A 21,994-nucleotide genomic window follows, 5' to 3' on the forward strand; every position below is an offset into this window, starting at 1 on the left:
TGCATCTGGGGACCACATCTGCATACATATGCTGAATTTGTAACCTAGTGAGGAAAATACTTTTTTTAATTTTTTTTTTTTTATTAAATGTAACTGGAACAGGGCAGGGGGCATGATGGCTTAGTGGTTAGCACGTTTATCTCCCAGGGTTAGGGGTTTAATTCCCGCCTGATTGTGCCCTGTGATGGTTTGGCACCCTGTCCAGGGTGTCCCTCGCCTCGGACCCCGAGTCTCCCATGATAGGCTCCAGGCTCCCTGTGACCTTGATAAGCGATATAGGAAATGCATGGATGGATGGCTTGAGCATGGCAGTTAGCTTCAGAAGTTGTTAGTTAGACATGTTGATTTAATTGTTAACTACATTATATGCTAATTTGCTGCTTCTATGTTAAGTCTTGGGCATGTCTGGAAAGTTGTCTCAGGGTCAAGCTCGCACCACCTGCTGCTACACTCACACATCTCATTAGAAATAAATTGGGGAAGTACGATTGTCTTCTCCCTTGTGATAAACCCTTAACGCAAACAAAATCCCATTTATGTTCAATATGATTCATGTTCAAATTATGTTATATTGGTAAGAACCCAACCGTATTTAGTCTGTGAGCTTCTAATAGACTAGCCTTGTTCTACAGCATTGCCTGTATTACTTCAGTTTCAGACCTCTAACTGTGGTTGGCTATAATGGGCATGTAGGAACATATTGTAATGCTGAACTGCTGTTACTTCTGTTTTGACAGTGATATTTTTCATAAAAGTAATTATTGCAATTCTCGATTTGTAATCTTTATTCATAAAGTACGGTGACCTCACGTCTGCTGAATGATCTCATTCACTGCTCAACCAGCTGTTGTTTGGCTTAATTATGATGATACAGTTGCTTTGTAACGCGTGATGATGGTTTTGATGTTTACTAGCTGTCACCGTAGTCTTTTTATAAGACAGATACCTCATCTGTAAAACACCCACATAGGCAGGGGTGCAGATGCTCACATTTGGAGGCATGATGGGACCTGCTTTGACCTTGGGCATGAGTTAAAGGCGTGCTGATTCAGGAAAAGACTCCCGAAGGTAAATGCTCAATAAAACGACTTTAGGGGAAATTTTAAGGTTCCTCTGTGCCTTCTTGCTCACTGCAATGTATAATGGTGGTATATTTGAGAAGCTAATGCACTATTACCAAATCTTGCCTTTAGTTTGGTTTGCATTTGCATTGTAGCCTTGTTAGAAACTAGTGTGATGTGTTCCACAAGGATATGGGAGACCTTTTGCGCTAGAGTCTGTGCTCATTCCTGCACTTGTCTCTGCCTGTTTAAGAGGATGATTCTTTATTCCGTCAAGACATTAGGACACTACATGACTTTCAAAATTAGAATTGTTGTTATGCTCACACTGCAAGATTATCACTTGCGATCCCTTGTTTTGTGGATGTTGTGGTGTGCACATGTAGTGGTAGGCTCGCACGCTACATGAACTTTCGCCTGTAGAGGTCCCTGATGAAACGCACCTGATCCCATCCATCCATCCATCCATCTTCTATACCGCTTATCCTTTTCAGGGTCACGGGGGAACCTCGAGCCTATCCCAGGGAGCATCGGGCACAAGGCGGGGTTCACCCTGGACAGGGTGCCGATCCATCGCAGGGCACCTGATCCCTCTTTCTCATAAAAATAAACACGAGCTGCTGATCATGTGACTTTTTTTTTTTTTTTTTTAGCGCAACAGACTGTGGTGGTTGTTTCTGTGTTGTTTTGTATAGAAACCAGAAGTAAGAGAAATATGTGGTGGAAAGATTGGTCAAGGTGATGCTGGGAACCTTTTTATATTGTGAATATATATATATATATATATATATATATATATATATATATATATATATATATATATATATATATATATATAAAATATAGCTATTCCTAACAACCATTTCGGTGAAAATACAAGTCATATCTTATTGAACCATTATCACTGTGCTTACATTTTGCCTTTGCCTATGATATGACTGGATTCGGAATTTCCTCTCACACTCTCGCTGTCTGTTACTCATCTCTGTTCTTGCCACTTGTCTTCGAGGTGCTCACACTGCAGGGTTCATCACCAAGAATATCAAACATGCATAAAAATATCGAAGCTCTCAGACCGAGAAAATTGCATCAGTGATACGCTCACGCTACATGAGATCACCGCAGGAGCGTGCAGTGAATAGTCGGCATGCTGGTGGGGATATCGCAGACCCTCATTAGTCTGTAATAAGTCGGCAACAGGTAAAGCACGGCTCAAATCATGTAGCGCACACTTAGCATTAGTTCTGCAGAAGGTAGGGCAGTTGATCCAATGATTGACAGGTGTCACAGTTGCATCATAACCTCCCTGAAAGTGATTTCAATTTTAATGACATCTAGTCAAATTGGGTAATATAAATTGAGTTTAATATAATGCTGAATTTGGGTAAAGCATTATGTACCAAATATATTCTAATTAAGCTTGTGAAAAGCTTTGGAACACATTGTGAACCCTTGCTTTCAAATGGGTTTAGGTGGAACAGGTGGGATTAGTTAAAGGGCCTGTATGCATATTCCAGCCATCTGCAATATCAATACTGAAAAGACCAATATTTCAATAATATACACCCATCACCCATAACATCAAAACCACCTGCCTAATATTGTGTAGGTCTCAAAACAGCTCTGACTCCTCGAGCCATGGACTTCACAAGACCTCTGAAGGTGTGCTGTGGTATCTGGCACCAAGACGTTAGCAGCAGATCCTTTAAATCCTGTAAGTTGCGATGTGGGGCCTCCATGGATCGGACTTGTTTATCCAGCACATCCCACAGATCCCTGATCAGATTGAAATCTGGGGAATTTGGAGGCCAAGTCAACACCTTGAACTCTTTGTCATGTTCCTCAAACCATTCCTGAACAGTTTTTGCAGTGTTGCAGGGTGGACTATCCTGCTGAAAGAGGCCACTGCCCTTAGGGAATACCGCTGCCATGAAGGAGTGTACAGTACTTGGTCTGCAACAATGTTTATGTAGGTGGTACGTGTTAAAGTAACCTCTACATGAACGCCAGGACCTAAAGTTTCCCAGCAGAACGTTGCCCAGAGCATCACACTTCCTCCGCCGGCTTGCCTTCTTCACATAGTGCATCCTGGTGCCATCTCTTCCCCAGGTAAGTGACGCACATGTACCCGGCCGTCCACATGATGTAAAAGGAAAGGTGATTCATTAGACCAGACCAGCTTCTTCCATTGGTCCCTGGTCCAGTTCTGATGCTCATGTGTGCTTTTGGCAGTGGACAGGGGTCTGCATGGGCATTCTCACCAGCAAGCTGCGATGCACTCTGTGTCCTGACAACTTTCTATCATAGCCAGTATTAACTTTTTCAGCGATTTGTGCTACAGTAGCTCTCATGTGGGATCGCTCAGATCCTTACACTTGCCCATTTTTCCTGCTTCCGACACATCAACTTTGACAACCGACTGTTCACATGCTGCCTAATATAACAGGTGCCACTGTAACAAGATAACGTTATTCACTTCACCCGTCAGTGGTTTTAATGTTATGGCTGATCAGTGTATATACACGATAAAACAATATAATGTGCGACCTCAGAAGATGCAACATGGTAGCAATATGTAACTGAGGCAGTGTATTATAGTAGATGCAGAGCAATAAGAGTGTTAATGTGTGTTGCTGGCGCTTCTCCTAATCTGGATCAGTGGTAGGAAACAGTAATATTCTCTGCACTCCACTAAGCAGCCTGCATGTTAGCCATGATTGAGCGGAATGAAAAACAGATTGTGTGGAGAAACTTTTAGCCTTTATAGTAATATGAACCCAGTTGGTCTCATTTATATTATGAAAGTTTTTCACTTTTCTTATGGTGTACATTATCAGGTCTGGGTCTTGTTCTAAATGTGACCTGAAATCCCCATCTGGAAAGTTAGGTAAGTTCTAAAGAAGAATTGAAGATAGCAGTGCACACTAGGTGTATGCTGAGAATTGGCTGTGCAATATGTAAAGAATAAGACTGTTTTGTGTGATGTGATCCAGTACATAGTTAATTCTTTTTTGATAATGGCACGTCCAGAAGAATTTTATTCTTATTGAACCACATCAATTTGCCATCAAGTTGTTAAGTAGTAGACAATTTGGGCAATGATATGTCGTACATTTTATCTGCTTATATTTATGTATAATGTTGTGGAACATCTGAAACAAATTGGTTCTGATCACATATAAGATCTATAAACAGTCATGCCCTCACACCAGCCCCCCCCCCAAATTAATAAGACAAGTACAGTGCAGCTTGTCATATTACCAAGAAATCACAAAGCCTTCTGTTACAAACACTTTTTCCTCACGGCTTTCGCTCACTGGAGATTCCTTCAACATGAAACATGTCAAATGTCTCCTTACAAAAAATCTCCACCATATCAACAATTACACGTTTTAAAACATTTCCGTGGACCGTCTGCCTGTGTACGTCGTCACTGTTGAAGTGATAATATATTAGATGAGCGCCTTAATATGAACTTGATTTGTGTTTCAGCAACTGCCGGCGCCATGCTGTTATAGAAAATGAATCAACACCTTCTGACCAATCAGGATCGAGAATTCAACAGCGATGTGTTTTTAATGTATCTGTAGGCGGCCTTTAGTTAGCATAGCGATGCGCAAAGAATATTAGCCCAATGTTTATTCTGCCACTGATCCAAATTGGGACAAGAGCCAGCAACAAAGATTAGCGCTCTTATTGCTCTCTCTCTCTATTGCCTGGGTAAGGAGAGAAGTATTAATTCTCCGCAATCCGAAAATAAAGTCTGTCCTGTTTAGAAGCTGTTCTGACTGAGGAATATGCTCTGAAATGTTGACTACCTGTCTTGTAGATCGTTAAATTGTATATGTATTTTTGTAGCTTGCTAGTCATTTGATTAGTAACATTTAATTGTAATTGTAATGCACAGGCAACATATAGAGTGTAAATAGCAGAATACCAAACGACATACTACAGACTAAATTGTACGTCTAAATAGTAAAGACACGTTTGGTTTACTAATGGTATTTAGTATGTGATATTTGAGTAATTGCAAATCAGGATTTAAGTACTTGTAGGTATCGTTGCTTCCTAATAGTTAGAAGGTGGCAAAGTAAACAAATACTAAGATGAGCTGGCTAGATCTCTGCTATGAGCTCTGTCTAAAGCTGGACTTGTTTCTAATATTAGGCTATATGACGTGTGTGTCTGAAAACTCCAAATAAATTGAACTCAAGCATAACGTATTGTGAATTGCTGTTACAGGAGTCCCAGGGTGCAGGTGACAAACACCATGTTAGGAAATACAGTGGATATAAAAGTCTACACACCCCTGTTAAAATTACTGGCTGTTGTGATGTATGAAAAATGGCACCAAGATAAACCATGTCAGATCTTTTCCACTTTTAATACAATATAGCAACCAATAATATTCAAGTTAAAAACAAATCTAAATATGTTTTAGGTGGAAGAAGAAAAAAACGTAGAATAACCTGGTTCCACAAATGTGCACACCCCTTAATTAATGCTTTCTTAAAGCATCTTTTGCTTGTGATACAGCAGTTGGTCTTTTGGGGTAAGAATATACCAACTTAACGCATCAATTTTATTCCACTCTGCCTCGCAAAAATTCTCCAGATCTATCCCATTGTGAGGGGATCTCCTGTGCCCCGCCCTTTTCAAGTCATCCCACAGGTCTTTGATAGGATTTTGATCTGGGCTCTGACGGAGCCATTCCAAAACATTGATCATCATCTTTAGAAGACATTCCTTTGTTGACTTGGATTTGGCTTTGGGTCGTTATCATGCTGGAAGGTCAATTTTTGTCTAACGGAGACCTGTGGGTTTTGTGCCAAAATAGAGTGATATTTGGAGCTATCCATGATTCCCTCTATCTTTACTAGACCCCAGTCCCAGCTGAAGATAAGCAGCGCCATAGCATGATGCTGCCACCACCACGCTTCACTGTGTGTATAGTGTTATTTAGGTGATAAGTTGTTTTGTTTTTGTGCCAAACATTTCTTTTAGAATTATTAGTGTTCTCCCTTGATCTCATCAGACCATAAAACATTTTGCCACATGGTTTGAGGTGCTTTATGCAGGCTTGGATTACATTTTTTCATGAGAAAGGGCTTCCGTGTAGCCGTCCTACCTCGTAGCCCAGACATGTGAAGAATACGAGAGATTGTCACGTGCGGTGAGCGACCAGTAGATATTTCTGCAGCTCCTATAATGTTGTCTGAGGTCTTTTGGCAGCCTTCTTGGTAATCGTCTTCTTGTCCTTTTGTCAGTTTTGGAGAGACGTCTTGTGCTTGGTGCATTGTGGTGCTTAATTTTCTCCGCTTGTTGACAATGACCTCCTTGGTGTACCATGCTATGTACATCTAATGTTTTGGAAATTCCTTTCTACCCCTCTCCTGATCAGTACTTTTCAACAATGAGATCCAGTACATGCTTTGTAAACAGATCATGGCTTCAGGAATCAGACGGGAACAATAAAATCCTACAGAAACAGCTGCTTTTTGGGAGGCTAATTAAAATGTGTTAATTGATTGATTACATGTGTATGATAATTACATTTGATCATAAGTTTGAATATGATAGGTTAATTCTGATGCCCCATTATAAAAAGGTGTGCACACTTGGGCAACCAGGCTATTGTACGTTTTTGTTGTTGTCGTTTGCTTGTTTTTGTTTTTACCCTAAAATGTTTCTATTTATTCTTCTACTTGCATCTTGTTTTGCTAGATCACATTAAAGGTGGAAAAAGTTCTTGCATGATTTATCTTGGGTTCATTTATTTATACCACAAAAACCTGCAATTTTAACATGGGTGTGTAGACTTTATTTTATTTTATATCCACTGTATGACATATGCGTCTGAGATATGACAGGGTGCAGCTTACAAACACCATGTTTTTTATTTCTCCAAAAATGTTTTTTTTTTTTTTTCTCAAAAAAAAAAAAAAACACAGTGCAGCTTTTAAAAAAAAAAAAAAAAAAAAAAAAAAAAAGTGCATAGTGTTTTTTTTTTTTTCCCCTAGGCTGGTGAAATTACAAGTAGGCATATATCAAGTGTAAACAAATGTATAGAACTTTTTCCGATTCAAGAAGATCATGAACTGTGAGGAGAAAGTACATTTTGTAATATAAACATTAAATATTGGCACATGCCTCTGAAACATGTTCACCAGTCCAGTACCCTTTCACATTTCCCATAGAAAGTATTTCCCCACATCAGATCTCCACCTGAGCTGTTAACACTACAGCAGGAGGCCATGAGGGTGTGAACAGAAAAAAAAACAGAGGAGCAGAACGAGAGAACGAGCAGTGGGCTGCGATTCCATTCAGCTGGCATCCAATAAGGAGGCTGGGTGATGAAAAGGGGCGTGTCCTGTTCTGAGTAACATCTGTGTGTGTGTGTGTGTGTGTTTGCAAGCGAGAGACATAAGGAGGTTGGAAGGGCGTTTGTTTGAGAATGCTGGCAGCAGTGTGAGGGGCTGAGAGAACCGGTTGGCTGAGGAGGGAACAGCATAGATGTGAACATTTTGAACACCTTTCTGGATTTAGAAACACCGGAGCTTCATTTCAGCGAGTTTGCTGTGCAGCCGATCATGTTAACTCGAGAGGGATGCCTTTGGCAGATGGAGTCTGAGCAGAGATGCAAAGGGTAAGAAATGACGAGCGAAGTCTGAGAGTGAACAGTGACAGGATTTTGTCTGCACTTACAGTAGCAGTTTGGAATGTGTGATGTCTCCAGCGTGGTCTTATCTTCATCGGAGGAGGTGGGGTCTGTCGTCCGTTAAGTGGTGAATGGTACATGTGTATTCTGTCTCTGGGATGAGTTTGATGTGTCTGCTTCTGCTGTAATGCTGGGAGGGGATTGATGGACGCTTCAGTGGGTTGTCCATGCTGTCTCAACACCCAGTATTAAAAACCGGCATGATGCAGTGACTTGGTGCTAGTAATCCACCCCTCCTCCTCTCGTATGATCTGTGTATTTGCTCCCCAGAGAGGTGTGTGTGTGTGTGTGTGTGTGTGTGTGTGTGTGTATGTGGGGGGGGGGGCTGTAGGCATCCATTTTAGTGTGCATTATTTGGACAGGAGGGAGATGATAAGGTCAATCAGAAGGGACCTTGAAAATGGATGGCCTCGTTTTGCAGCTCACTCTGGCTTATCATCTGTTTTTCCATCAGGGTGTCACGTGCCACGTGGGCTCTTGATAATACACACTGTATTATCTACCGCTGTTTCTGTCTCCAAATTCCCTTTGCTCTTTTCTCTCTCTCTCTGAGCTAGCTGTGTCATCATTCATTCATCTTCAACTACCTTTTTGTTTTTGCTTTCAGGCTTTTTGCTTATACCTGAATTGCATTGCCTTTTCCAGTACCTGAACGGTTTGTTATATTAATAATAGCTCAATAGTCTTTGGTCTCTTGAATATATAATATAATTCATAAATATGAATGCACTGATTTACCTGATTCGGTCCAAAGCAATCACACTTTAACCAAACACGCTTTCAGTCTTATTGTTTAATCAGATCATGAATGGTTATAACAAGCTCAGCTGACCTGTTTCTGTCTCATTAGCGCAGGTTTTTTTCACAGGGTGTGGTCATTTTAAATTTTTTATGAATTACTGGAATTTGTCACTGCACTGTTTCAGCATTTTAAACAGTGCAGGCGTTTAAAATGTGTCTGATATTTTATCCTGTTGTGCCACAAACAAGAAATCACAATTTGATGATTTGACACTGATCTGTGAGATCTGATTTTAAAAAAAAAATAATAATAATAATTTTTAATGGTGGTCCACAAGCCGGCATCGCAGGTGATGGTCGCTATGGCAACAGCAGCCGGAGGAGGGATGGCCAACTCATTTGCTGTGGCCTCTTAAAGCCATTTCTACACGTGTTCATCTAGACCTTCTCTTTCTCACGGTTGCTTTGATGAGTATCCAGTTAAAATATTTGTTGAAATGGCGTATTTGCTTTCTCTTTCCTCAACTGTGTGCTAGGATTTGTAACCGGGGTGGTCAGTGAGTCCACTCAATTCCTTTATCAGGCTCCATTTCTGCTGCACTTCCAAACTCTTAGTCACTTCCATACTCTTAGTCCACTGGATATAATCTGTTTCCTGCCTTAATGGCTTTAAGTGTTTCAGGTATGCAGGCGTGGCATGGAGTTCACACATTCATCTTAGTTATATTTAGGATATATTTGGGATTTTTCTCATTTGTTTTACTGATTTTGCCATTGTGCATGGACGCAGATTGTCTAAAGAACTGCACCATTGTGCTTTTGACATTTAATAAGTAGAGTTGCTTAAGTAGATGTCAGTATACTGGTATAGTATTAGATATTGAAAAAAAAGAAAGTGTGATCAGTGCATTTGCAGATAATCAAATAATGTATGTTCATTAATAATCTAGTAATACCAAGTAGAAGACTCTCTCATTTTTTTTCATGAGTCATTTTCCCAAGCGAAAGTTTCTGTTTTAAATGTTATTATATTTGCATCCCTGTACGTGAACAGTGAGCAATTCATTAACTTCTATATTTTTGCTAATAATAACAACCCACTGAACCCATTCTGACCTTGCTTCTCAACGGTGAAGTGTGTGAGGGACGTTGTGTTTGGGTTGGTCAGTGGCGGGTGTATGTGTGTGGCTTGTGCAAACATTAAGTTGGGGGATGGGGCTCATTGTCTGCTGAACACGTTTGACAAGCCATCTGTTTGCAAGAACAGCTCTCCGACCTCTTTATCTTTTTTTTCTCTCTCTGGGTTTTTCTCTCAAAGTTCCTGAAGACATGACTGAGGGAGTGTGGAATTTGAGCCTCTCTGTGGGTTCACCTCAGGGCTGGTTGTGTTTGGATCATGCCGCTACTTTGGTTGTGGAGCGTTTGTTGGTCAGCTCAGTGGTTTGTGAGGTTATTATAACACAAGTGGGACACCCAATGGCTAGCCCTTGAGCTACCACCGCCTGGGTGATTAATGAAGGACCTTTCTCATTATAGGTCCGTTACTCAACACCTCTTTTATAAAAACGCAGACCTTATCTCATTCTTTAGACTTGCCTGCAATCCCCACACCGGGAGGAGCTACTAATGGTTCCCCAGCGGCCCGCCGTAGTCTGTTGATTCAAGAAAGTTATTTTAGGCCTGCCCAGTGTCAAAAATCTCTTATCTGTGTGTGAAATGTTTTAGGGGTGTTTTTAAATAAGAGCTTTGGAGTACATGTGGAATTATGATACATGCAAGGAATTCTGAGTTTAGAACCACTGTATTTAAGGGATTTTGTGCTTCCTTCCACTCGCCGGGGCACGTATAGCAAACTGGCTTTCTGACTTTCATGCCTCAGAGAGACTAATAAAAATACAGACACTAACATGAAATATATATATATATCCAGTATTAAATCCTAACGTTAACCCACACTATATGTAATCAGCCTTCAGCTACATTCACACACGTATTATTTTACATGGCATCTCAATGTTAATTAATCAGGGAGGGGTTAAGGATGAATGAAAGCCAGAATCAAAATCATGGGATGATTTGATGTGCATGTAGAAACCTGACACACCTTTGAGGCGGCCGATTTAAAACATTAGAACAGTGAAGTGACAACAGTAGGATATGCCTAAAGTGAACAAGGTGAGGATGGGGGTGATTTCAGTAATTAAGGTGCTGAGGATAAAATTCTTTGTCGAAAGAATGACATCCCTAGATGCGGTTGTTTTCAAGCATAATTTCCATCCAATGTGTGATTTGATTTGATCGAATTAATTCATTCATTCATTCATTTTTAATGTCACATCCCGTTACCGTGAAACAAAATTTTAGGCTGCATGTTCAAATGATGCAAATTTAAAGATATGTCAATCATGCGCCAAGTTTTCACTTTTCCCCCCTTATACTCTTACAGTTTGCACACTACACATGAAACGGTTGTTCCGTCAATGAGGATTCACACGGTCACCGCACCATTATCTGCCTTAATCCTCTGCTGTCCGGACTCCACGCTCGATTGCAATGCACATTCAATAGCAGCCATATTGCTTTCTGAAACACCACATCTTTTTTTTTTTTTCTGCACTTTATCAATATTTACAGCCAACTCAACAATACTTAACTACAGTAACTACAGCAGAATGTGTGTGGTAATTAATGTATGCAGCATACTGCTTATTTACTCGTTAGTTGTTCATCACTAGCCATTTTAGGGAGAAACCTCTGTCATAAGTAGAACAGGTCTAATGCTGCTTTTAATTAAAGCTCGCAACTTGTAAGTAACACCAAGGAAAACACCCCCTCGACTTGGAATTCGTACCCGGAAAGTCGGGAAGGTCTCCTTAACCTTGAGTTCAACATAAGACATCACGTCAATGCCCACACTGTCAAGAGTAAATAAAATATTACTTCACAACTTTTAAATGAAGTTCAATGTAGTATTTATTATAAATCAAACATAGACATATTAGTTGGTTAAATCTATAACACCGACCGTACAGTATGCTGCTTTGAGAAAGTAAATCCATCATAAACTCATTATCATTGTTAGCTGGCTAGCTTGTTGTTCACAAAACACGCCTTTTCGTTGGGATGTCTGTGTTTTATCCACAAATTGTGGCTCGAATGTGTCGAGCTCGAAAAGCCCGTAGTTCAAAATGACACAGCCTTCCAAGTTCATATGAACACGTCATAATTCATCACATGAATCAGTCAAAGGTTCGTGTTTTTGTTTTCTATTTACTTCCTGCACTGTCGTTAACCTCATCTACCACTAGACTTCTTTAATGCGCTACGAAGTTTGCTTGTTTTATTTGACAGTGTAATGGTTGTGCCAAAAGCACACATAAGTGGTCTATGGTGAGTCTAATATTCCAGAGAATTCCTATTAAAATAAAGGAAATGTTTGGTGTGAATCATTTATCTTAGAAATAGTGTACATGAGGCAGAAAAGGAGCAAGAACACTGATGTGGTTTTAAAAAAGGGAGAGACTGTAGGTCAATATGGACTGGGTTATTGTTAGTGCGTGGGCACTTCTGTGTGCAGGAGACTCACTTGTCACATCGGATAAAGTCATATCGCAGCCAGTGCAGTATTCGTGCTGACACGCACGTCCCAAATGTGAGGCTAAGCTTGGTGTCTTGCTTGTATCTCTTTGTATGCCCACTGTATTTTGGTTTTTCCAATGTCACAGACAACTTGACCAAAAGGATACATGGAGATTCTGCAACTTTTTGAGAAACGGAACCTTTTGAGAAATCCTGAACGAGAATCTGGAACCATGAGAATTTGTGCTTTAGGCATGAGAAACATGGGAATATGAATGCTCAATGCATTTAAAGTATTGAACAATGCTACTAAGTACCATGGATGGACGCAGAGCAAAAGCTAGCCAACGACTGAAGCTGATGCATTAACTAGCTAGCATATCGCCAAGCAATTATTCAAACAATTGTAATCGGAGAATGACAATGGAAACAAGACAAAACCACTGGGGATATCAACAGCTTCCTCAGATGTGTTCAATTGAGTAGAAATGGACCAGAAAATTGTATCAGTAGGAAACTGAACATTAATTGGCTGCACCATACTGAGAAACCTCAGCATCACACTGCAACACTTGAACTCAGAAGTTTCAGCTTCAGCCATTGTGAATAAAACAAGCTTGATTTGTTCATATTTATCTTCTCATAAACAACATGCAGTTAAATGCAGCAACAGGTTCTGAACAGCTTCCTGGATTGGGGTTCCAAAACAAAGCAGGGTTTGTATTATGTGAAATAACAGACGTTACATTCGTTGAAAGCTTTGAATATTCAAATGGTAATATGAACTGTTGTGCACGGTGGAAAGGTAGACAATGGAAATTATAGTAGGGCTTTATAGTAAAGAGGGGACCACAATTGAAAAGTGTAAAATGTATTTTATTAGTAAACCTTACTAGAGGAGTTATCACCATTTGAATTTATTTTGCATTAAATAGTAGCACATGGAGCCTGTGTGCCAATGAGAGTGTTTGATTTGATTAGAGAGTTGATTCATGGAGGCTACAGGGTAAACTTTGAGATGAGAGTAGGTTTGTGGTTAAAGCCAGCTGGCTGTGTGTGGAATGTGCAGTGTCGAGAGACACCTGTGGGACAGATTAGGGCTTCTCTGGGACCAGAAGTAAACCTGGAAGGAAGTCCCTGTGAAACAGGAAGTCATCATTGAACAATTTCCTGTTCCTAGTCATCCAGGTATACTAAATGTAGAAATGTAAAATATCAAGGGGAATATACTTCAAATATATTTTTCATATATGAATTCATAATTGTTGCACACCTATATTTAACAAAGGGTTTTTTTTTTTTGTTTGTTTTTTTTTTAAATAAACCTGTATTTTGTTTGCAATTGTGTGATATCCATGAGAGCAGAATATTTTGGTGAATTTTGTGAGCAAAATATCAAAAGGTTAAATAATAAAGACACTTTTTCACAGCCGCCTTCGTTCATATTTACCAAGGGTGCCAATATTAATTGAGGGCACTGTATGTCTTGATTTTGAAAGATATTACAGAGTAAGTTCTCAATATGATGTTGATTGGTGAATTTATGTTCGATTTTTACTATGACTTATGATTTTAGTTTTATTAACTATGCACATTTATCCACGTTTAATTAGGATGAACATTACTTGCAAAAGTAAAACAAAACAAAAACTTAAAAAATATGTATAAATAAATAAATGACTCTTGCAGAGGATGAATCAGATTGCTGCCTCTAAGATTCTGAAGCTTGTGGCCAGAAAAGAGTACGAAATATATGCTGAGACTTGCGTGCACTAATTACTACATACTACTGATTGTTTTAAATATCGCCCACAGTCTTTAGACATAAAGCAGTAGTGTATTTGCTGATGGTCAGACAGTGCAAAGTTGCCATTAGATCAGATTTGTTCATGGTATTGGGAGGATCTACAGTGGTGTTTATCTGTGTGTCAAAATTACCATGTAGAACTTGTATGGCCGGTTCTGTACCCTTCATATTAGAAAGTTTCTGCTTTCATGAAATGTTACCCATTGGCATGCTTGTGTTAAATAAATACATTTATATTCATAACATAAATCAGTATTGCCCAAAGGACGTTTTGGTCACTTTGTTTTAATATTTGTGAGCTTTGTGTAAGTGAGGAGATCAAAAACTTTGTAAAAGTGTGGTTCTCTTTGGCTTAATGTTCTACTCTTCACTATTGGCCAACACCAAAAATAACTTTATATATATATAAATAATATTGAGATACTTGATTTATATGAGTGTGTCTAAGCATGCTGTAGGAAGAATCGCTCTTGAGAGGGAGGTTTAGGGTTCAAGTTATGAGGTTGATGGATTATGTTTCTTTTTTGGAATTTTTCCCCATGGCAAAACTGCTAACCAGTGTTCACAGGATAGTTTGTCATCAGGTTAATTTCTGTTTTTCTCAGTTTATGCAGGTGAACAAAAATGTGCTTTCTAGATGTAAAATGTAAGCTTATATGTTCCATATTAGTTCTTTCTATTTGTCTAGTAACCATTGCTTAAACAGTGACATTAGTCTCAGACTTTCTTAAAAGGGTTCATTTTTTGCTTGTACGTTCCATAGGATGCTGTCTCTTTTTGTGTTTTGAGTACCATACAAAATGTGAAATGCTTCAGCTCCTGCGTAATTCTATGGAAATAAAGGTTCTTTTGTGGTTGCCACATGTATCCAGAAACCTTTAGGCTCTGTTTTGAGGGAAATCAGAGAACAGCTTGGTATGTGGAGATTAGGTGATACAGTATCTTTTGTTTAATGTATTGCAAAGAAATATAGCTTTGCTTATCAGTGCATATCTGTAGGTGTGCTTTTATTATCTTAAGAGAAGTCAGTGTTGGAGGTTATTGCTCTTAATTTGAAATTATTTTCCTCCTAATAGCCAAAGAAAATAACACTTGCTGACATGGCCTCCTCCTCTTCTCCGTGATGGGAAATTAACCGCGAGTGTTATTTTTTTTTTGCTGATTAATAGCAATTATTTGTAATTAGACATAAGAAATATGATGCACCTTGGAAGAATGACTAACAATAAATAATCTGCGTATGTGGATGTGCTGAGCGTAATTATGGTCGGACTAAATTTTCCGAACCAGAATAGGACCTATCCCTAGTGATCATGAGTGAACAAGCTGGCCTGATTTGAGACTTGTAGAAGACATCAGCTGTTACTTTAATATTGAAATATGTCATGCATCTGATGTCTGGTTTGAACATTACCTGAAGTTCTCGAGCCGTATCTGCATGCTTTCATGCATTTTACTGCTGCCACATGATCGGCTGATTGGATAATTGCATGAATTAGCAGGTGTGTAGGTGTTCCTAATAAAGTGGCCGTGTGTATATATATATATATATATATATATATATATATATATATATATATATATATATATATATATATATGGTCTAAACAGCAGTTTCTCAGTCCAGCCCTCCCAGCAATTGAGACAGGCTGTACCATTCTCTATACTGATTTTGGCTCAGGAGATTGAACTGAATGAAAACAGACTAAAGTGGTCTAATGACTTTATTGGAATCATCTGCTTTAAAGAGTACCTGTATTTGGTCTCTATTGGTAACCAACCCATCACTTCACTTACTCACAGGTTTCGGCATATATAACCGACCCATGGTTTTCTATTTGTGTAGCTAGATTCAAGATTCAAAAATCAAGATTTTATTTGTCACATCTTGAAAAATGTCCATCTTAAACTCTGTAGCGAATATCTTTTCTTTTTATGCCGGATCCCAATGCTTTTCCTCTCCTTCTGTTGCTGCGGTTTGTTCTCTCCTGTCTAGTTCTTAGTCAGCCACTACATTCTACACATTCTAAGCAATGGATAAACGCGATGTAAAAAAAAAAAAAAAAAAAAAAAGACATGAGCGTCCATAGCTGATTGCTAAATGCAGTGTTTTAGAGCTTTTAGAGCACAAGCATGAGCAGGCTTTAAAAAGCCTCAGGATGTGAGGAGTGCGATGGTTTGAAAAAAGGTATGAGGAATTGAGTCCTGTTCTGGAGTCAGGACACTCCCCAGAGTCCTGGAATAGACTAGCTAAACTTGAGTAGCATTTGCCATTTGATCTGGTGCATTCATTTAGATGAAATCTACAACATACTATTCCACTTTATTGGGAAATAGATCACTTATTTATTGTCTCACAGCAATTCTAATACTACCCCCATGGCCTGGACTAATGTGATCGGCAATGTAATCTGATCACAGACTCAGACTCCGAGAGAGGCAAAGCAGCTTGTAAACCGTGAGGCTTCATACTTCTTTGTTCTTTGTCTGCGATGATGAGGGCTATGCAGATATCAACTCAGAGAGGCACCTCATACCAATCTATTGCACCACAGAGAAGAGGAATGCAAGCATACTCATGTTCTCTTGCCTAATCTGGGGTTATCTACTCAACCAAACCTCAGAACCTCTGCCTTACTGTGCATCTCAGTTTGTCTGGTCTAACAGAATCCATGCACAAACATATTAGGATGGAATTTGTACTTATCTTAAAATGAGTTTGTCTATATTCTTCATGTCGGGGTTTAGAACCAAGTGTAAGTGAATGAGAAGTTGGGACCGGATTATCTCAGCCTTTTGGGTTGGGCTCCTCAAGATTCCTTGGTGGCGGCAGACGGGGTAAAATGGTTAGGGTTCAGCTTTGCTCCAGCTGTGTGGATTATATTGGTAACCAACAGCCAGCAGATGGGGGTCCATACCCCAGTCTGTTATTTAAAAAGTGCAAGGAAATATTTCACAACAGTCCACCCATGTTATTTTTGACTTGCTAAAAATACCACCCTTTTTCACTATATACAAAAGATTGTAAGAGTGTGGGGTTTTTTTATCAGTGTGTCTTACATTATTTAAAGTCAGCTTGAGCAAGGTTATAGATTTTCCCATTGTTTATCTGTGGGTCTTGAGGGTGTCCAGCTGTGATAAGAACACTCATAGTCAGCCTGTAACATAACCGGTTCTTCACATGCAATATAGAGGTTTGTGCTGTCCCAGCATGATGCTTCCTGATATTTTTGGAGCCATTTATATCAGTATACGCAGTCCATTGCCTTCTTTTACATCATTTACACTTCTAGAGGTATGTTCTGTGAGTTAGAATATGGTTTAATGAAAGCATATCATCATATTTTCTATTTTATCCTATTGTCAGGCATATCATTTTTGGTCCTGATATTATGGTGATTATCTATTAGTTGTAGGGGTTCAGTGGTGAGTAACACCTTTTGATACCAGATTTTGATGAATCACACCCTACTCTGCACTACGCTCCCTTTGAGCTTTGAGCATGGCTCAAATGAACAACCCCCCCTGCCCCCCTCCCCTTAAGTTACCAGGAAGACATGCATCAAGACTCTTCTCTCTCCTGGCAACCAGGTGGTGGAATGGACTTTCCCTGGCTGTCTAAACAGCTGAGTCACTGGCTGTCTTCGAACTCGGACTAAAGATCTACATCTTCACCAAGCACTTGAATCAGCACTTATTTCATTTCTTTCTTGTATTGTTTGTTTTCTTTTTATTCAGTGCTAAATTCTCTCTAATGGTATTCTGAACTTGCATGAGGATATGTTTTGAGAGAGACTATAAAGCATTTCTGTAAGTCCTGCTGGTTAAGGGTGTGTTCTAAATGCTGTAATTGTAAATGATCAAAACAATAGTAGGCTTATGATTAGGTCAGGTAATGTTAAGGGCTGTGATCATTGTTTTTACATTACGTGGACTCCACTTTGTGCGATTGCAAGCTAACTGAATTGGAGGGACAAATCAGCTCAGGTCCACTCAGCAATGTTCGCACCATTTAATGAGATTTTATATCTGATATGAGACACTAGCACCTCTATTACTTTTCCATCAACCTTTATAAATGAACCTGAGCCAGACCAAAGTCAACAGGACAGTACCCCCTCTGTGTATGCTTAGGATGAATTGTTTGGGACTTCAGACTGGTATATGAATTGATTGTAATGAAACAGACTGTAATCGTTAAGTAGCTCTGAAGAGTTTCCAAGCTAATGGCTGTCTTCACTTCCTGTGCTTCACATATTCAAAACAGCCCTGTTAAGTGATCAATGTATGGTTGTAAAGTGTAGTAATGCATCCTCTGAAATAGGATAAGATACACTGGTGTTTCTCTAGTTCATTCATGGACTCCATTGAAACTGATACACCTTTTGACTGGTTTGTGTTATTTTAGATTTACATATGGATTGACCACTGATCAACTTTTTTTTGTGTGTGTAATATTTCTTATCTTAGGTCTTTGTGACAGAGACGGGTCTAGATAGCTGAGGCACTTGAGGGAGGAACACCAGCCCCTTACCCTTTATCCCTCACCCTTGACCCTTACCCCTCCCCCTCCCCTCAAGGAGCCATGGCGCCTCGTAAACGTGGTGGTGGAGGTCGTGGCGGATCCTTTATCTTCTGCTGCTTCCAGAGCAATGACCACCCGGAGATCACCTACCGGCTGCGGGAGGACTTTGTCCTGCAGACCATGGAGCCCACGCTCCCCATTCCCAGCTACGATGAGCTGGACTGCATGTTCTCTGAACTTGTGGTGAGTGTCAGCATGCAACCGAGAACATATCTCCATTCCTACAACTATGACTTAATCACAACCCTCCTTCTTCTGGTGTTTTTTTTTTTCCACAATACTATATGTTTTCATTTCTGTTCCTGATTATATTGTTGTAAAAATAAGCTTAAAGGCATTTCTGCCAATGTAATGTTGATGTATTTGAGTGCTGATTCTGGGTGCAGTGATACTTGATACACTCCTACAGAGGACAAAAGACGTGAACACAACCCCATAAATGAAGGACTTTGAACGTAATCACAGTTAGAAAGGCAGGCACACTGATGAGTCATATTGGGTTTAACGTCAGCTATATGTGTCCGCTATAGTACAGGTCTAACTTCAAAACAACCTGATACAACTTACAGAGTACAGCAGAGAAAATAGTTTGTGTTTAAATGGCAGATTGTTAAAGCCCTATTCAAACAGGAAAACTGAGCTCTGTGTTTATCAAGTGAAGTGAATAACATTGATTATCTCATTACAGTGGTGCCTGTCAGTGGGTGGGGTACTGTATATTGGCCAGAAAATGAACTGTCAGTTCTCAAAGTTGATATGTTGGAAGCAGGAAAAATGGGCAAGCGTAACGATCTGGGTGACTTTGACAAGGGCCAAATTGTGGCGGCTAGACAACTGGTTCAGAGCATCTCCAAAACAGCAGGTCTTGTGGGGTGTTCCCGGTATGCAGTGGTAAGTACCGACCAGAAGTGTTTCCAAGGAAGGACAACGGGTCATGGGCACTGAAGGCATATTGAAGCACGTGGGGAGTGAAAGCTAGCCCGCCTGGTCCATTTTCACAGAAGAGTAATGTAGCACAAATTGCTGAAAAAGGTCATTCTGGCTGTGATAGAAATGTATCAGAACACACAGTGCATTGCAACTTGTTGTATATAGGGCTACGTAGCTGCAGACTAGCCAGAGTGCCCATGATGACCGCTGTCCATCACGGAAGCCACCTACGTTGAGCATGTGAACATCAGAACTGGACCTTGGAGCAATTGAAGTAGATGGCCTGGTCTGATGAATCACGTTTTCACGTGGACTGCGTCACTTACCTGGGGAAGAGATGGCACCAGGATGCACTATGGGAAGAAGGCAAGCTGGTGGAGGAAGTGTGATGCTCTGGGCAATGTTCTGCAGGGACACCTTAGGTCCTGTCGTTCATGTGGATATTACCTGTAGGTGATGCGCACCTACAAGACCTTGTCTGGAACAGCACCTTCCTACCTCAACTCTCTCCTGAAGGCTTACGTTCCCTCACGCAATCTGCGATCAGTCAACGACCGACGCTTAGTAGCACCTACTCAGCGTGGCTCAAGGTCCCTTTCAAGAACATTCCAAGTAACTGTTCCTCAGTGGTGGAATGAACTTCCAACCTCAATCTGGACCGCAGAATCTCTCACCATCTTCAAAAAACAGCTAAAGAGCCACCTCTTCCATGAACACCTCACCAACCCATTAAAAAAAATAAAAATTACTCTGGCACTTACACCTCTGCGTACTTTGCTTCTTCTGGAACTCATTTAACGGATCTTGTATGGTAGCACTACTTGTATTGTTCTCTGCTTGATATATTGCTTTGCTTGTATTTTCTCATTTGTAAGTCGCTTTGGATAAAAGCGTCTGCTAAAGGAATAAATGTAAATGTACTTTAACATGTACCACCAACATAAACATTGTTGCAGACCAAGTACTGTATACTCCTTCATGACAACAGTATTCCCTAAGGGCAGTGGCCTGTTTCAGCAGGATAATGCACCCTGCCACGCTGTAAAACATGTTCAGGAATGGTTTGAGGAACATGACAAAGAGTTCAAGGTGTTGACTTGGCCTCCAACTTCCCCAGATCTCAATCTGATCCAAGCATCTGTGGCATGTGCTGGACAAATAAGTGCAATCCATGGAGGCTCCACCTCACAACTTACAGGACTTAAAGGATCTGCTGCTAATGTCTTAGTGCCAGATCCCACAGCACACCTTCAGGGGTGGAGTCATTGGCTCAATGGGTCAGAGCTGTTTTTGTGGCACAATGGGAACCTACACCGTATTAGGCAGATGGTTTTAATTGGCTGATTGGTGTAATATAAAAGATCTTGTTTAGAGTCATTTGAACTTGCAGTACTGTCCCACAAGGAAAAACTTAAATAGGGTTTAAATAACAAATGCTGCATCATTATTAGTCTCCAGGAGATTAGTCAAGAAAATCATGACCGTGTACATCAAGCAGGCAAACTACATCTGCAAAAAAGTATATGGTTACAAGCAAAAAGCTCACGGATATGTATCCATGGATATATCCATATGTATAAATGGATGCTTTACAGAATAGTTAATTAGAAAATTAGAATAGAACAGGAAAATTTAATAGAAAAGAAAACGATTAGTAAATCAGAAAATTGCATTTAAAAATGGACACAGAATTTCAGCAACAGCTGTTTGACCAGCTCCACTAAACATTATGCATTAAGAACCTCAGAAAGCTTGAGTTACTATTCAAACATTGCTTACAGTCACTGGATATTAACACAGGACCTGGCGTAAGACACAAACAACCTAAAGCCTCTGGTATGTTTTGTTTTGTTATGCTAGCGTATGCGCACAGTCGGTCACATAGCCTTTCAAAGTATACTCCATTTGACATGTACGTGTACACAGGCGGTCGACACATGCACTACCTCTCCTGGCCTATAAGAGTCAGTACAGAGCAGTAAAGCAGGTCTTCTGGTGTGAAGGATGACAAGGAAGAAGAATCACAACAACATGAAGAGCAATGTTTGGGCAATCTCTCACCACAATTAGCACCCATATACAAATCTTTATACTCTTATATTATAGAATTATACAAATTTTTTCTAACCTGCACTCATTTCTGTCTCTTCCGTTTTATTCCATTTTTTTCTTCAATTACCTTGAGAATCAACAGCCCTGGGTCACTGTTGCCACCTTCTGGAACAACTAAATAGTGCAAAAGAATTAAATGCGCACATGTGACCTGCGTGTACAAAGTATGCGCGGTTAGATAAATCGTACTCTGCTGATGAGGAAATTTGCGTCACGCGTACTGTACGCTGTTCCTTGCGTACGCGTAAAAAGTGAAGCATACTTTCTGCTTAAGAAGCAACTCTCCCCACACATTTTCTTTACTTCTGGATGTGTCTATGTTTGGAGAAAGCCAATGGATGCCTTCAAATACAATACATTTTACCAACCATTCGATCCCATTGATGGATGGAGGGTTTTATAGTGAATTACATGGTTGGTTTCCAAGACAAGATCAATCCTACGATGTAAACTTGTGAATT

At 40.0% G+C, this 21,994-nt stretch overlaps 1 protein-coding gene across 5 annotated transcripts in view; it reads left to right on the forward strand.

The window, feature by feature from the left end:
- The window catches only part of daam1b (dishevelled associated activator of morphogenesis 1b), a 79,688-nt gene that overhangs the window by 20,750 nt on the left and 36,944 nt on the right, over positions 1-21,994 (forward strand). For 3 of the 5 annotated variants that reach the window (XM_017456124.3, XM_017456128.3, XM_017456126.3), the window contains one exon: positions 18,377-18,674. In XM_017456124.3, the coding sequence (XP_017311613.1) occupies positions 18,492-18,674 (183 nt within the window). In that variant the 5' untranslated portion in view covers positions 18,377-18,491. Of the gene's footprint in view, positions 1-7,075; positions 7,708-7,750; positions 7,847-18,376; positions 18,675-21,994 lie in introns of those variants that run through there. The other 2 variants (XM_017456125.3, XM_017456127.3) reach the window with 2 other exon arrangements.

The sequence above is a fragment of the Ictalurus punctatus genome, chromosome 25, assembly GCF_001660625.3.
Source record: "Ictalurus punctatus breed USDA103 chromosome 25, Coco_2.0, whole genome shotgun sequence".
Taxonomy (NCBI): Eukaryota; Metazoa; Chordata; class Actinopteri; order Siluriformes; family Ictaluridae; genus Ictalurus; species Ictalurus punctatus.